The sequence below is a fragment of the Salvia miltiorrhiza genome, chromosome 7 (assembly GCF_028751815.1).
Source record: "Salvia miltiorrhiza cultivar Shanhuang (shh) chromosome 7, IMPLAD_Smil_shh, whole genome shotgun sequence".
In the NCBI taxonomy this organism is placed as follows: domain Eukaryota; kingdom Viridiplantae; phylum Streptophyta; class Magnoliopsida; order Lamiales; family Lamiaceae; genus Salvia; species Salvia miltiorrhiza.
Window position 1 is genome coordinate 51,092,207 of NC_080393.1, and position 15,789 is coordinate 51,107,995.

The 15,789-nt window shown below is 36.4% G+C and overlaps 1 protein-coding gene across 1 annotated transcript; it reads right to left on the reverse strand.

The window, feature by feature from the left end:
* Nucleotides 1–5,154: 5,154 nt before the first annotated feature.
* Nucleotides 5,155–8,536, reverse strand: LOC130994691 (replication factor C subunit 2). Its single transcript, XM_057919761.1, has 7 exons — nucleotides 8,277–8,536; nucleotides 7,468–7,574; nucleotides 7,280–7,381; nucleotides 6,772–6,967; nucleotides 5,905–6,033; nucleotides 5,629–5,823; nucleotides 5,155–5,478 (listed from the first exon to the last, which is right to left on the reverse strand). Exons 1-7 carry the CDS (start codon nucleotides 8,427–8,429, stop codon nucleotides 5,368–5,370), a joined length of 993 nt encoding a protein of 330 aa, XP_057775744.1. The 5' UTR covers nucleotides 8,430–8,536; the 3' UTR covers nucleotides 5,155–5,367.
* Between the last annotated feature and the right edge of the window lie 7,253 nt (nucleotides 8,537–15,789).

The following is a 15,789-nucleotide window of genomic DNA, read 5'->3' on the forward strand; positions in this document are numbered from 1 at the left end:
CTAGCAATTTCTTTTTGCTGATCGTGATCTCCATTCCTCCTTCTTTCCTTGACCATGGTGGATATTTGTCAAAGAAATTTCGTCCTAGTATTAGAACGTCAGCTTCTTGTTCGGCTTTGCTTTCGATCTCGATTTCAAAGCCTCCAACATCCAAAGTCCCGAGATATTGGTTGCTTTCTGGATTTCGCAAGTAATACAACGTGTTGCAGGGGAACTGATTTTCCCTTTCAGTTGTATCGAATCTTGTGGCTACCCCTCTCCATCCTTCAAGGAATTTGAGTTTGATTTTTACTCTTATACCTTGGAATGGTGCTTCTTGGATTGTTTTTCTCTCGTAGGTATGAGAGAAACTCCTTTCCAAAGGTCTAGACGTTAGCCTTTCTCCTTGGAACGATAACCTTCCTACTCTCATTCTGAGACTTTGTTCGTGCTACAGCACCTGTTTGTCTCTCTGGATATCGATGTCCCTGATTCTTGGGATCTCGACTCGCTCATGGCTGATTGCCTTGGCTACTTCCTTGAATATTTCTGGTATTTTGATGAATTCTTTTCTCAGAAATAAATATGTATGATGCGATACTTGATATGTAATCGAGTATGGCTTATTTTCTCCCTTCAACAGCTCATTTTTTTTGTAGTCCTGATAAAGTGTCAAGGCCCTGCTGAAGTCTGTGTCTTGGATATTATAAGCGATCTATGGGTACCATTTGGTTATAATTTGCTTGGCGTAGAGATTTCCTAAGAACGTTCCCAGAACTGCATCTCTAGGATTTGTAATCCTCTTGTCGCATATTGCAATATCAATTGGTAAGTCAATTCCTTTTGAAAGTGCGGATTTGATTACCAGTTGGATTGCTCCAATATGAATCCACTTCATCGTTGTTGCGACTGATAGCTTCATCTTCGCGAGGTCTCCTCGCACATCTTTGGCCGTAACCAATTGGATTTCCACTTGATTACCCGTTAACTCGATTGGAAGCGACATCTCCCGGCTTGTAATACCGAAATGTACATGATGCTTCCTTCTGAATGGTATCAAACTTTGCATAGCTTGATCGATTCTTCCTCTTGAGAATCCCTGGTATAATTGTATACTCAGGTTTTTGTTCCTGATTTTACCACCATTTTGTTGTGGGATCAGGGAATGGATGGAATATCTCTCCTGATCTTTATGTTGGATGTGGATAACTTCTTCATTCTCAGTCTGACTCGTCTCCAGATGATCCATCAGACATGTCCGAATCTTCAAAACTGAAGATTTCTTCTTGTTCGTATATACTCTCATCAGAAGATATATCTTCGAACTGATACACCGATATCAATTCTCGGTTGTAGATGGCATATTCGATATCCGGTGTGGATTCGAATCTCCTCATCCCTATTTTCTCGTTGTCAGGGCAATTGGTTGAGATATGCCCCTTTACACCGCACGTCCAACAGTTGCAATCCTTGAAACTTTCATTTGTTTTGTCTTGAGTACGCCTGAAAGTTTTTCTCACCAGAGTTCGTTTTTTAGATGGAAACCAGCTTCTTGATGGTCCACCCCTCTGGCCTGACTTGTAAGAACGGGCCTTCTGCTTAAACCACATGGTTTTAGGTTTCCAACCTCGCCTTGCTCTTGGTTATTTAGCGTAGGGCTGGAACCTGTTCTTCTTGTTCTTCTTTATTTGATAAGGGACTTCCCCTCTGATTTCTGTTGGAAGGTCAATGTTGTCACAGATCAAAGGAGTTCCTTGGTTGATCCGTCTCAATTTTTTGAGATTCTTTTGGATCGCAGCTTGCTGGCACCACTCTGACAGCTTTCGGTGGACATAAGACATCCTTATCCCAATACTGTCGATGGGATATGCCCCTGGTGACTTGTATTAATGGATGAACATTTCTCTCCATGGACTTGGAAACTTCAGAAAGAAGAGTTCCATGGAGAATTTTTCATCTACTTGCCCTGCATTAAAATATAGGGCGCAAAGGCGTAGGAATTCGTCCAACGCTTTGGGCTCTAAAACAACCAGTTTTAGGCTCAAGAATGCTTCGCCATATTTTTCGCTTCTCCTCTCCTGTTTCATCGTAAAATCCTTTTCCAAGGAAGTGATCCTTGATTGCTATTGTCGCAATTCTGACGATCTCTAGGGAAGAATTTCTTTTAAACAATTCATTCTTGTGTTGGATAGCTGTGTTTTCCTAGTATTGCTTCGTCATTTCAGAAAAACTTGCCTTAAAGATTCTGATGAATTCTTCCTTGTTATACTCAATTGCCGTAATGGCAACTTTCATTAAGGATGCCCATTCATCAATGAGCGTCTCCCAATCTCGGAATCTTGCTCCGTCAAGATTGAGAATCAATCCATATGGGTGGATTGGTTCCAATATAACCTTCCCAACAGGATTATCCTGCGTCTTTGGTCTTGGTCTCCTTCTTCTGGAACTAGGACCGTATGCATGCTCATAGTTCTGGGGACCCTTACTTGCTGGCTCCACCAGTGGTGGTACCTCACGTGGTGGATCTCCTTGTGGTGGCACTTTGACCTTTGGTGCGGGATCTCCTTGGTTCATCTTCAGATATACCATATTGAGGTTAGCAAAAGATTCGGCTAACTCTTGTAGATCATCCAACTTGATTCTCTCAAGGTTATTCATGATTTTTCCCTTTTAAGAATCGAGCTGCCGCGTCATGCAATCTTTTATCGTTTGCATCGAGTGGTAAGGGATAGGTTGGATCTTTGGACCATGGATTTTTCTGAATTCTTTCGGAACATGATTTTCGCCTTTCGATCTCCTCTACATTCTTCTTGATATCACGCAAGAGAGTCAGGATTTCCTCTTGCTTGGTTGATATCCGACTCATCTCCATTGGAATGTCATATAGCTTGTTGCCATAAAATTCCACCGTTTTTTGAATCTCTCGTAATTCAATTTTTTCGGAAGAATTTGGCTTGATTGGCTGGTACGTCCGGTAAGTGGTACTGGCCTTGTCCTTATGTTCCATTAGTCGTGGGACGGATGGATGTCAGCTCTGGCTTGTTCAACCATCGCTCTGGTCTCGACGATTTCCAATAGGTGGTCATGATAGAATCTAATACTCGTGATGATATCACGAATAATATTCTCATCTTCCCATCGACGAATATTCGTTACGAGGACTCGATTGTTCCATTTGAACTCGTCTAGTAGACAAGTGGTTTCTCTCTCCAAATGTTGGAGAGAATTCATGTATACCATACATCTCGGACAAGTGTCCGGATCCATAATTTTTAAATGGAATCTCCTCCCACATAGGTTAATTACAAAATAAATTAAATATAATATAATTCATCAATAAAAACCTGCTTTGATACCAATTTTCGAAGCACGGATTAATGTATAAAATGAAGTAAAGAGAATTTTCTTAAGCTTACTTGTCCATAGCAAATTAAGAGTGGAAATAGCAATTCTGGACATAGTAAAATTAAGAGTGGGAATAGCCTAGGGGTATGGATGACAATTAGGGTATAAAATGCTTTTATTTATAAAAGTGGGCATTTTAAACATACAACTTAAGGATTGGGGCATTTTTGCATGTTATCACAATTCAAATTAGTGTTATGTATTAAATAAAATTTAAAATTTAAATAATTTATGTATACTTTAGAATTATGATTAATTTTATTTTGGGATTTGGGATAATAAACGCGTATTTGTGATACTAAGAAAAATAAAGTTTCATGACATTAATTTTCATGTCATTTTTGTACTACTATCGCTATCGGTGACCAAAACCCAACAATATAGATATCATATCAGTAGAGAGCTATTATCAAGAGGTTTTCAACAGTATATTCCAATGGGTAAATATCATAAAAACCCCTGAAGTATACCCGGTTTATCAAAAATACTCTGAAACTTTCAAAATGTTCTCTAAACCCTCAAACTATCAGATTTTTATCAAATATATCCCGCATTTATTTTCCGATCACCAAAGACGTGATGTGGCTCGCCGGATGCCATAGTGTAATTTATATTTAGTTTTTTTAAAATGCAATAACAAAAACGACGTCATTTCGTACCATATTATTTAAAAAAATTCACTCTGAAATTTAAAATGGACTCCTATCGTGTTTGAAATTCATGCTAATAACCTAGAATTAGGGATAAACGCGGTAGAATATGGTACGAAACGAAGTCGTTTTTTCCATGTCATTTTAAAAAATAGAATATAAATTACACTGTGGCATCCGGCGAGCTACATCACGTTTTTTGTAACCAAAAAATAAATGCAGGATATATTTGATAAAAACCTGATAGTTTGAGGGTTTAGAAAACATTTTGAAAGTTTCAGGGTATTTTTGATAAAATGGGTATAGTTCAGGGGTTTTCATGATATTTACCCTATTCCAATTGCCCATGAGACTCCAAATAATCAAGTTATTGGTCAACGAACTTTTGGACTCACATTAAATTCCAAAAAATTTAAAGTTTATACTATATTTTTTGACCAAAAAGGTAGATGAGGTTAAAAACAAAAATTTGACCACAATTCCTATATTTATAGGAAATGAACCCAATAAATTATACTATAAACATTTTAGTTAAAAAAAGTTATGTTACCTTAATTCTTATTTGTTCTTTATGTGCCGTTCTTGCTTCTCTTCAAGTGCCGCGTCTTCTTCTTATTTTTTTCATCTTCTGCAACCTTTTTTTTATAGATAATTTTTATTCTTATTTTTATATTATATTTTTTTGACATCATTACAAAGTCTGTTAGAAAGGGATTTTGAGAAGAGTGCTTTACCATTTCTTATTGGCATCAATTTTAAGACAAACGTCGGAGATTTTTTTTTTTTTTCATTCCAGGTTTTAGACCCAAATTCGAAAAACCCTTTACCAGATGACCCCAAATTACCTTATTCGACGTATATATCAAAGACTTTTTTGGCATCATTTCAGAAAATTCAAGCACCTATCGACATAGCACAATTAACCCAAACCAAATATGCTTTCACCGACGAATTTCAGACCTAAACGGGATCATGCAATACATTACAAACACGAAGGAATTTACCATCTTTCAATAGCTTTTAGTTAATCAAAATAGTTCTGACGTATTTATAATTGTAATTCTAGATAGTATAAAAAAGTAAGAGCAGACCAAATATGGTTACCACATTGAAGCTCCAATTTCGGGAAAATTATCCTCATCTCAAAACATATTTCCAGCATATGTTGCAACCACACAACTCTCCTCGTCCTCACTCGCTACAAGGTTAACATTTTACTTCTGCTAAAGCGTAGCTTGCATAAGAAGAGAGCATATAAGTGTTGCCATAAATAGGAATATCCAAAAATCTACAGTGATGAGATAGAAGTTGCTAAGAACAACTTGCCAGCTAACTAAGCCGCTTTAGCTGTTTCGCGGGCCAATGCAAGTTTCGCGAGCAAACCAGACATTTGAAGATATGAGCCAACTCCATCACAAATCCTCATGTGAGCAAATCCAGTTTCCTGTAAAACCATCACAAGAGATTTCAGTGCTTGTTCAATTGCAAACTCTCTCAGCTTGCTCTTAAATTTTTAACTATGGTTTCATTAAGAAAGAAATAGAATCCAAGAACCACAAAGGTGAAGAAATTTGGGCGTTGGCATCGTAAAAACCTTCATAAATTCTAACTTCAAATACTCGGGCATATCATAGTTCTTTATGATTCGGAATAGAGTGGTAATGATATCAGTTGGTGAATAACCCAAATCGTAAAGCTGCTTCAATCCAGTACAAGCATCATCAAATTTCCCCTCAATCACTTGGCGTACCATGTTTTTGACATGCAAGGGATGGGGCTGATCACAAACCTGGAGGTAACAAAACGGAGTTTTAGTTATTATTTACCATTTGAGATCAATGTAAACTCATTCTCCACTTCACGCACTGACCTTGAAAACATTTTCTTGATTAACAAACCCAAATCCACTGTTTGTGGCTTGCAAGTTGTTCAATGCTTGCCTCATATCACCATCAGCAGTGAAAATAATTGCTTCAAGACCTTCTGGAACATAAGGTACCTATAACAATATAAATAGTACGTTAAGTATCAGTAGATCTAAGTGTTTATCCCAATACTAGATAAAAGTTTCAAACTTTCTTCAACAAAATAAAACATGGCCACTTGCGTGTTATTGACATAATCATCTCATATTTGAGTCAGCGAAAAATGAATGGCAATAAGACAAAGTTTCAGGAGGAGTGCACAGGCAAGAAACAAGTTAGATAAACAGCAACCAAAAGTGCCGACCACAGGCACAGGGCACTACTAACTCTTTTCCACCAATTATGATGCACAATGACCATAACTTTTGCTATGCCAATGAGCAAGCGCAGACCATGGCAGATTTAAATCTTTTAGATCAGCTTTTTCTGAAAATAACGAAATCTTACAATAAGAAAAGAAAAGAGAGCATTCTGCAAAACTGAGTCCTATTTCAAATGACTGAATATTTGACCTTAGGTATCAGCTTAATCACTTCATGAAGAAGACATTCATTAAAATAAAAATGGTGCAGTCATTGTCAATCTCTATGTCCAAACAGCAAAATAAGTGAAACTCTGCAGCCAAAGCATTTGATTTGAAGATCACAAGCATGTTGAACAATCTATCCAAGTTGGAATTTCCACTTCAATGAAAGCAGAAAGCGGTGTTTTCAATTACTTGCTAACAGAAAAATGTTAACTTTAGAAACGAGATTGACGTGAGGATGCATGAGATTGTAGATGAACCAGAAATCTAATTGAAAAGGGATTACCTTTTCTGCTTCAACCACCACCATGAGACGTCCAAGGATCTCTTGATCAGATAATCTAGAAAACCGAACAAGAGCACACCGACTCTGAATAGGCTCAATAATCTTTGATGAAGTGTTGCAAGCTAGCCCAAAACGTGTAGAATTAGAATATATTTCCATAGTCCTCCTCAAAGCTTGTTGAGCTCCTGAAGTCATGCTAATTTTCACCCAACACACAAAATCAGAATTTACATTGATTTTTTTTTAAAAGACCTTAATCACGATGAGTGCAAGAAAGACAGAGTTGAATAGGTCATTATCTATACAAGAATCATGCACGCACAAGATCCATATTGAGTAACTTAAGTCAGTTTCCCTCCCCCCCCCCCAACAAAAAACAAAAAACAAAAAAACAACTTAAGTCAGTTAAGGACTACATGTGAACAAAAAGCCAAATGAACAAAAGCAAAGGATGCCATTGAATTTCCCTTAAAGAGAGACAGCCACTGAAATGATTAAGAGTAATCACCTGTCAGCTTCATCCAAAATTATTATCTTGTGCCTTCCAGGGGGCAATGTAACTTTCTTCTGGGCAAACATCTTTATTTTGTTTCTCACAACATCAATTCCTCTGGTAAAACATAAGAATAAAAATTTAAGAAAAGCAACAAGTAAATCCCATTCACATAAACCAGATACAAGAAAATACTTCACTACCTATCATCTGATGCGTTTAGCTCCAATACTGCCTCTCTATAATTTGGCCCTAGGAGTTCATGAGCAAGAGCCAATATGCTAGTAGTCTTACCAGTTCCAGGAGGACCCTGCAAGAACCAATCAAGGCTGATCGCTGAGAAAAACAATTATGAAAAGATGAAGCCCTAATTTCCATCTTCATAGATGTAAAATCAATTCATATACATATTCTTAATCAGGAATCCAAAGAGAAATTCATGTCAGCTCTTTATTTGATTAAAAGTCCCAATAGGTAAGCGGTTATAGGAATTAAGATAACATTACTTCTCATAAGTATCCAGAAGAAATAACAAATTCTTCTCAACAAACTCATGTTGGATAGATATCAATAAAAGTGACCAAATTCATCATATATGAGCAATCTTTCTTCATAACTTTTGGTTTCCTGGGCACAATTTCGCCATCTCAAACATAAAACGAGGGCGAATAGACCTATGAGATATTAATGCTTACCACCACCATAGAATTTTTTCTAGGAATTCAGAACATTAGCTACAAATTGAAGAGCTTATATGCAAATTGAAAAAACATTACAGAATTGCCGTATCAGAAGGTATAAACAGCGAAAGACTTAGTACAATGACGAATGCAGCAGCTAATAACAATTTCCGAGCCTCCTAGCCCTAAACCCCACACAGAAAACCTCCAAAACCGTGAAGACCAGTTTCTCGACAAAGAATAATTTGCTACTTCCATTCTCGGTACTCAAAACTTGAAATTAAACTCCAATTGAAGACAACCGAGAGAGAGAGAGAGAGTAGAATGCTGACGGCCAAAATAAGGTTGGGCATGTTGCCATCGCGAGCGATGACTTGGAGCCTGGCGACGGCTTCATGATTGCCGACGATATCCGACACCTTAGTGGGGCGAAACTTCTCGACCCATGGGATCTCTGGCCCCGACGAGGAAGATGCAGACGCCATTCTCCGATTGCAGAGCCTTCCAACTTCAGTCCAGCCAAAACCCTCGCTACGCGGGAGTGCTTAAATTCTCTCTTTCTTTTTTCTCTTTAGGCGCCTTTCTTTTTCTTAATAAATACTCCCTCCCTCCCACTTCAAGTATCTTATTTTTCTTTTTGGGTTTATCCTATTTTAAATATCGTAATATTTTTTTTTATGAAAAAAAATAATCACAAAAAATGAAAATATTTGAAGCCACAATACCTTTTCAACTCTACATTACACCACTTAATAATCTAATTAGTATTTTTTTAAATAACCGTGTCAAAAAGAAACAAGACACTTGAAATGGGACGGAGGGAGTACTTACTACTCCCTCCGTCCACCAATTCATATCCTACTTCTTTTTTGGTCCGTCTACCAATTCATGTCCTATTCATTTTTAGTAACTATTTATATATTTTTTAATTGATGGGTCCCGATAAACAATACTCCCTCCGTCCCAACGAAAGTTGTGCATTTCTTTTTTTGGTAATAATTTTACACTATAAATAATATGACCACACATACCTTTACATACTTTTACACTACAATCTTATTATCCTTAAATCATGTGCCAAAAAGAAGTGCACCGTTTTCGTTGGGACGAATTGAGTACATTTTTTCTCCACTCAACTAACAAATAATACATTTTGTGGATCCCTTTCTCCACTCAACTAATAAACAATATATTTTTTCTTAAAATCCGTGTTTCCTCCCCTAGGTCATGAATTAGTGAACGGAGGGAGTATATTATTATTACTCACTTTCTCTCATGTAAAAGTAGCCCTATGAAAAAGTGACACGAATTTTAATAAAAATGATTAAGTATGTTATGATATACTCCATTCGTCCCATAAAGCATGACTCAGTTCTTTTCGGCACGAGAATTAAGAAATTGATATTTTATGTGTTAAGTGTGGCAGGTGAAAAAGTGAAAAGGTGAATAAAGGGTAAATTTTTTGCCATTTTTAGAAACAGATCAAGCTTCGTGAGACAAACCAAAAATGAAAGTGGGTCATGATTCGTGGGACGGAGGAAGTAATTAATTGTATCTTGAGTGGAGAAAGGGTCCCGCCATATGGTAGAATAAGTAAAATAAGTTAATATATGAAGGGTAATCTATTGTTAGATAGTGTCCATAAATAGAAAATGATTATTTTTTATGGACACTTTAAAAAAAATTAGGACTATTTTTACAGGACATAGAGAGTATTAGTTAATACTCCATCCTTCCGCGATATCGTTTCCACATTTGCTATTTCGATCCGTCTGCGATATCGTTTCCACTTTCATTTATAGAAGTAGGGTCCACAAACTTCATCTTACAACAATAGTGGGATCCAAACTCCACTCACTACAATATTCACTACTATCCACCACTTTTCTTAAAACTCGCGTCGTCCACAATGTTGAAACGATATCGCAGACAAATGGAGTATAATGAAGTTTGTAGTATGAGAGAAGTAGCAAATAATCACCTATCATATAACCCCTTAATATATTTACCTCCTCATTTTTTATTTTGGATTGTTAGCCTCTCAATATTTTACTACGATGCACGGATTCGCGCAAAAACAACACCGTACAGTATCCGATTCGCGCGGGGGCGGGTGCGGGCGCGATTCGCGTGGGATTCGCACGGGATTCGCCACCTGGCGAATCCCCCCAAAAATAAAATAAAAAAAATCGGATTCGCGAATCGGGATTCTCACTCTCGATGGACGGTTGTTGGCTGGCAGAAGGCGAGGTGGCATGATCCGAGACGGTTGAGCAGGGCGGTGGGGCCGAAGGGCAGGCGCCGCTGATGCAACCGAGAAAGGAACAGTAGCAACGACGGCCCTTCTTGGCCGTCTGCTGTCAAAAACGCGTGGGAGAGATAGAGGGAAGACAGATAGGAGGCAGTGGGCCGAAGGGCAGGCGGAATCGGGCTTCTGAAGGGTTCGGGGCGGGCGGGGGCGGCGGCGTCAGTGGAGCCAGTGAGCATTTGGATGACCTGCTTGAAGGAGGAGGTGTCGGCCTGGACGAAGGTGGTCGGGTAGGGGTTGTTGGGGTCGGATCTTGTGATGGGAATGGAGGAAGGGGAGTGGCGGAGGTCATTGGTGGTGGTGGAGGTGCTGCTGCTCGAGGTGTTTGAGAGAGAGAAAATGAAGGGCGGCGTGATTAGAGAGAGAGAGGGCGGTGGGTTGTGAGGAAGGAGAGAGAATAGGGTTGTGAAGAAAATGGGCCGATTTTTTTTAATTAAATCTCATGGGCCAACTTCTTTTAATTTCATGGGTCATGCTTTTATTTTGTTGGGCTCAATTTATATATTTTTACTTAAATGTAGTATTAAATATTTAAACTAATACATTATACTCTCTAATCTAACTCTTCTAAATTCTCGAATCGCACCCTATAAATTTTATTGGTTTTATATATAATAAAAAATATAAATATATATATATATATATAGGGAGAGGTTCAAATAAGAACCACTAAATAAAATTAGAACGGAGAACCATTTTAAGCCATTCGATCATCAAGATCTACGGTGGATGCATCATCTTGGTGGATGAATGCAGATCATGGGTTCGAATCCTGAAGGGAGCAAAATTTTTATTATTTTCGGATGCATTAAATTTAATCGCAAATGCATTAATTTATATAGCAGATGCATTGATTTTAATGGTTCTTATGTTCTCACGATAAGTGTGGTTCTCATTATAACCACACCCTATATATATATATATATATATATTTGATTGGTTATATGTAATAAAATATATAAATATAATAGATGTATCATTTACGAATCGCACCCTATAATTTTTGAAAATCCGTATCCCCGCACCCGAATCATATCGCTCCCGCACCCGCCCCCCGCACTTGTGCAACATAGATATTTTATAAGGAGTGCATAATCCCCCTTATTTTTTAGTGTTAATTATGTAAGTTTGGGTTGATTTCCAACTTTTATTTTATGTCTGCAATTCTATCAATTTAATGCCCCATGCAATTTTCCACACTTTTCAACTCCGGTGAAGTACCGAGCTGACATGTCGCCTACGTGGCAATAAATGAAATGACGCCGTTTTTTTATTAAACTACATCGTTTTTTATGTAAAACAATAAAAACTACATCATATCACTATCTATGTTAAAAATCGATTTAACCCTAACCCTAATTTAACTGTTAAAAATCATTCACCATTAGTAATCTTGACTGTTACTGTGGAGGAAAAATTGACGAGAAGAAGACGACGAGAAAAACATGTTTATCTCGTCTCACAGTAACAACGACGCGAGAAGAAGACCCAAAATTTCATGAATATTGACTTCTAATGTGGAGGCTAAATGGAGGACATGTAGGGCTTTCTTCGAATCTTTTAGATTTTTTCTTGGTGCCCCCAATTTCTAAGCTCCGAAACCCAAATTTTCATTTACATGTCTGTTGTAAAATTTTGAAGCTTTAATTGCTTACGCAATTGTATGGCCTAATTTTTGTTTGCTGCAAAACTTATGTGAAGGTATTTCATTGTTATTAATTTAACTGATTTTATGATTTTTTTTTCCTTTGTAGTAATGATTTTGTTCTGTACATTCATCATGGAGGCAAATTTCTTAGATTAGGCTCCACTAGACTGTACTCTGGTGGAGATGTTGTAGTAAATTCGATTTTGATAAAGGATAGGTTTGGATATCTGAACTTAGAAGAGGAAATTTTCATAAACTTGATTATGTTTCTTGGAATTGTATAGCATATAATCATAAGGTACCTAAAACTCTAGTTTTTATGGATTTGCATGAGGATAAGCATGTCATGCAAATGATCAAACACATCTCCAAGACTTGTAGACCAATTAGCATTTATGTTGATGATGGGAAGAGGGGGACTGTGAAGGATGTTAAGGCTGTCACACAAACTATCACTATGACAATGACAAAGACAATCACTAATACTAATCGTAGTCTTGATAAGGGAAAGAGAAAAGTAGACCATCGTGAGGAAAGGGTAGAGCAGTTGAAGAAGGGTAAAGGTAGATGAACTAAAGAAGGGTAAGGTGAAGGTAGACCAGTTTACAAATAAGTAAGTTTTGAGTTGACAGAAGCTGTTGAAAATATAGGAGATTCTAGGTATGCAATTACATAATCAAGTGTGTTGAAAATATAACATATTTATTGTTATATTTTCCTTTTGATATTACTAGTATTTTTTTATTATTATTTTTAATTAATTTTAGGCAAGTTAAATATGAATTTTTAATAATAATACAATTTGAATTTTTAAGAGCCTACAATTGTCATATTAAATGACGATTATTAGTATTGTTATATTGATGGTTTAGTGTTATCAAAATCAGATTGACCTAAATCATTTGATTTACAATCTATAAATTTAATAATAATAATAATAATAATAATAATAATAATAATAATAATTATTATTATTATTATTATTATTATTATTATTATTATATAATACTCAATAACGTTAATATTAAACTCATTAAGTTCATAATAGAGTGGATTTGAAAATAGCCACTTTGGAATAGTAAGTTTAAAAATTGTACACTAACTAAGATAAAAAATTAAAAAATTGGCCACACTTACCATTTTATCCCTTACATAAAAAATTTAAAAATTATCCACGAATTCACAGCCAAGTCGAATTTACAACTAGCACTAATTTTAGTTGTAACTTCAACCTTTAAAACTCGAATTCACAATTGAATAGCTAGTGTTGGTTGTGAGTTCACGTTTTAAAGTTTGAATTCACAATTAGGAATATTGTTAGTCGTGAATTCAAGGTTTATAACTCGATCAAATATACGACTAGCATTAATTCTAGTTGTGAATTCAAGTTTTAAAATTCAAATTCACGACTACCACTATTTCTAGCCGTGAATTCAAACATTAAAATTTGAATTCACAACTAACAATAGAGTTGGTTGTAAATTCTAGTTTTAAAACTCGAATTATAGAATTCACAACAAAAACAACTAGTTGTGAATTCGAGCTTTTAAGCTCGAATTCACAACCAACAGTAACGATTCAGTTGTGAATTCATCGAGGTGGTTGTAAATTTTAGTTTTAGTTGTGAATTCATAGATATGGTTGAGAATTCATATATATATATATATATATATATATATATATATATGAATTCAAGAACATTCAATTGTGATTTCATAGATTTGGTTGTGAATTCATAGATCTAGTTGTGAATTCAAAAATATTAATCAATTTTTGTGAATTCATAGATCTGATTGTGAATTCAAGAACATTCAATTGTGATTTCAAGAACATTCAATTGTGATTTCATAGATTTGGTTGTGAATTCAAGAACATTAACTTGTGAATTCATAGATCTGGTTATGAATTCAAAAGCATTAATCAATTTTCAATCCCCTAGTCACAAGAAGTCACCTAAAAGGGGGGAGAGAGAGAGAGAAACTTATTCATGTGGCAATTTACAAAACTACCCAAATTCTTAGAAGTGTCTACAACTTTTACCCACTTTTTTAAAATCCTCCACTCTATATCCATTTCAATTTTATATTAATATACTTTGGAAAGGACAATCTGAAAAGTGTGGTGGGCATGTGTAGATGACAACATTTATTCTCACCTACCTAGCATTAAATTAAAAAAGCTACCAACTCATTTGTCTCTTTCATCCACATTCGAAACACATCTGCAAGTAATTAGGGTTTGAGAGGCTCTCAAAAAAATACTGTCGCTGCATACCGCCGCAAGCTTGCTTGTCGCCGTCTCCTTTCGCCATCTCCGCCTCGACTCTTGCCATTTTCCTGTCGCCTCTCGTCGTCTCCCTGTCGCCTCTCGCCGTCTACCTCTCGCCTCTTGTCGCCTTCCTCTCGCCTCGCCGTCTCCCTCTCTCCACTAAACTTAGGCTCTCACCGTCTCCATCTCGCCTCTCAACAAACTCAGGCTCTGAACGAACTCATCCTCTCTCTCGCCGGCTCCGTTTTTCCGGTGGACGGAATCAACAAACTCAGGCTCTGAACGAACTCATCCTCTCTCTCGCCGGCTCCGTTTTTCCGGTGGACGGAATCAACAAACTCAGCCTCTGAACGAACTCAGCCTCAGCTCTCTACCGGCAAGCTATCAGCTTTCTACCACCTGAAATCTCGTCAGCTTGTCTCTCGCCTCTCTCCATTTCCGTCATGGATGCACCGCAAGAGGTATTTACTGCCAACTCTCAGACGAAAAAGATAATACCGCCGTAAATAATTGTATTACCGTCGTTGAAAATTGAAAATACCGTCGTGATTTTTGTCTATACAGTCACAATATTTGAGAATATCGATCGATGGTATTTTAAGTTTTTCAGGCGGTATTTTAAACTTTTCCGGCGGTATGTTAAGTTTGTCGATGGTATATTCAGTTTTTTCGGCGGTATTTACTCCATTCGTTTGATATTAGTATTGTTTTATTTGTTTTTTTCGTTGAGAATACCTTGTAACGTGTTCATTAAATATTGTAATGTGTACCTTGAGAATATTACCTTGTTAGAATTGTTGTATATATGCTTAATAATTATTACAATAAATTATGTTTAATTGAATATCGACTCTCGAGTTAATTGATGATATAAATTGTCTTAAACAACCTTATTGTATAAATAGTTATACGTTAAAAAAGAGGTCTAGGGGTTCGCTGTAAAAATAAGCTAAATAATAATGTACTTACAAAAAAAAACAACTATGATTGGAGAAATTGGCATGTTGGTTTATTAAAAGCTTAACTGACTTGTTTATTAAAAAAATACAACTATGAGCCAATTGATAATCAAAACTTATGAGGGGGTGGGAGAGGGGGGGGGGGTTGGTAGGATTATTATAAATGGATTTTACATACTTTTTTACTCAATCAAGAACGATTGGAAAAATAGATTATATACATAAGACGGGGAAAATGGTTGTATTTGCTAGCTCATAAAATGCTTTCCCTAGATTAGTTGGGTTTTGCCTTTTTATATCAATAAAGTTTGTGTTTTAATATTATTTTACAATTGTAAGTGTTACATTTAATATTATAATTTGTTTTTAATGATTTTTATTTTTAAATTATAGGAGAATTCTATTTATTTGAGGCCGAGTACAATTAATGTGGCTTCACATGTTGGGACATATTACAAGACAAAATACTTGAAAATGGTTAGGAAGGTATTGAATGAGAAAGGTGGTCAACCGTTGGTGGACAGATTTTTAAGTGGTTGTTTCGGACACTTATTAGATTGGAATCTGGGGTCAAAGTGTGCTATGGTTGTTCACCGTGTAGTTTCTCGCCAAATCCGGTCAAATGATAATGGATTGTGGTTTTGTATTAACGGGAGTAGGTT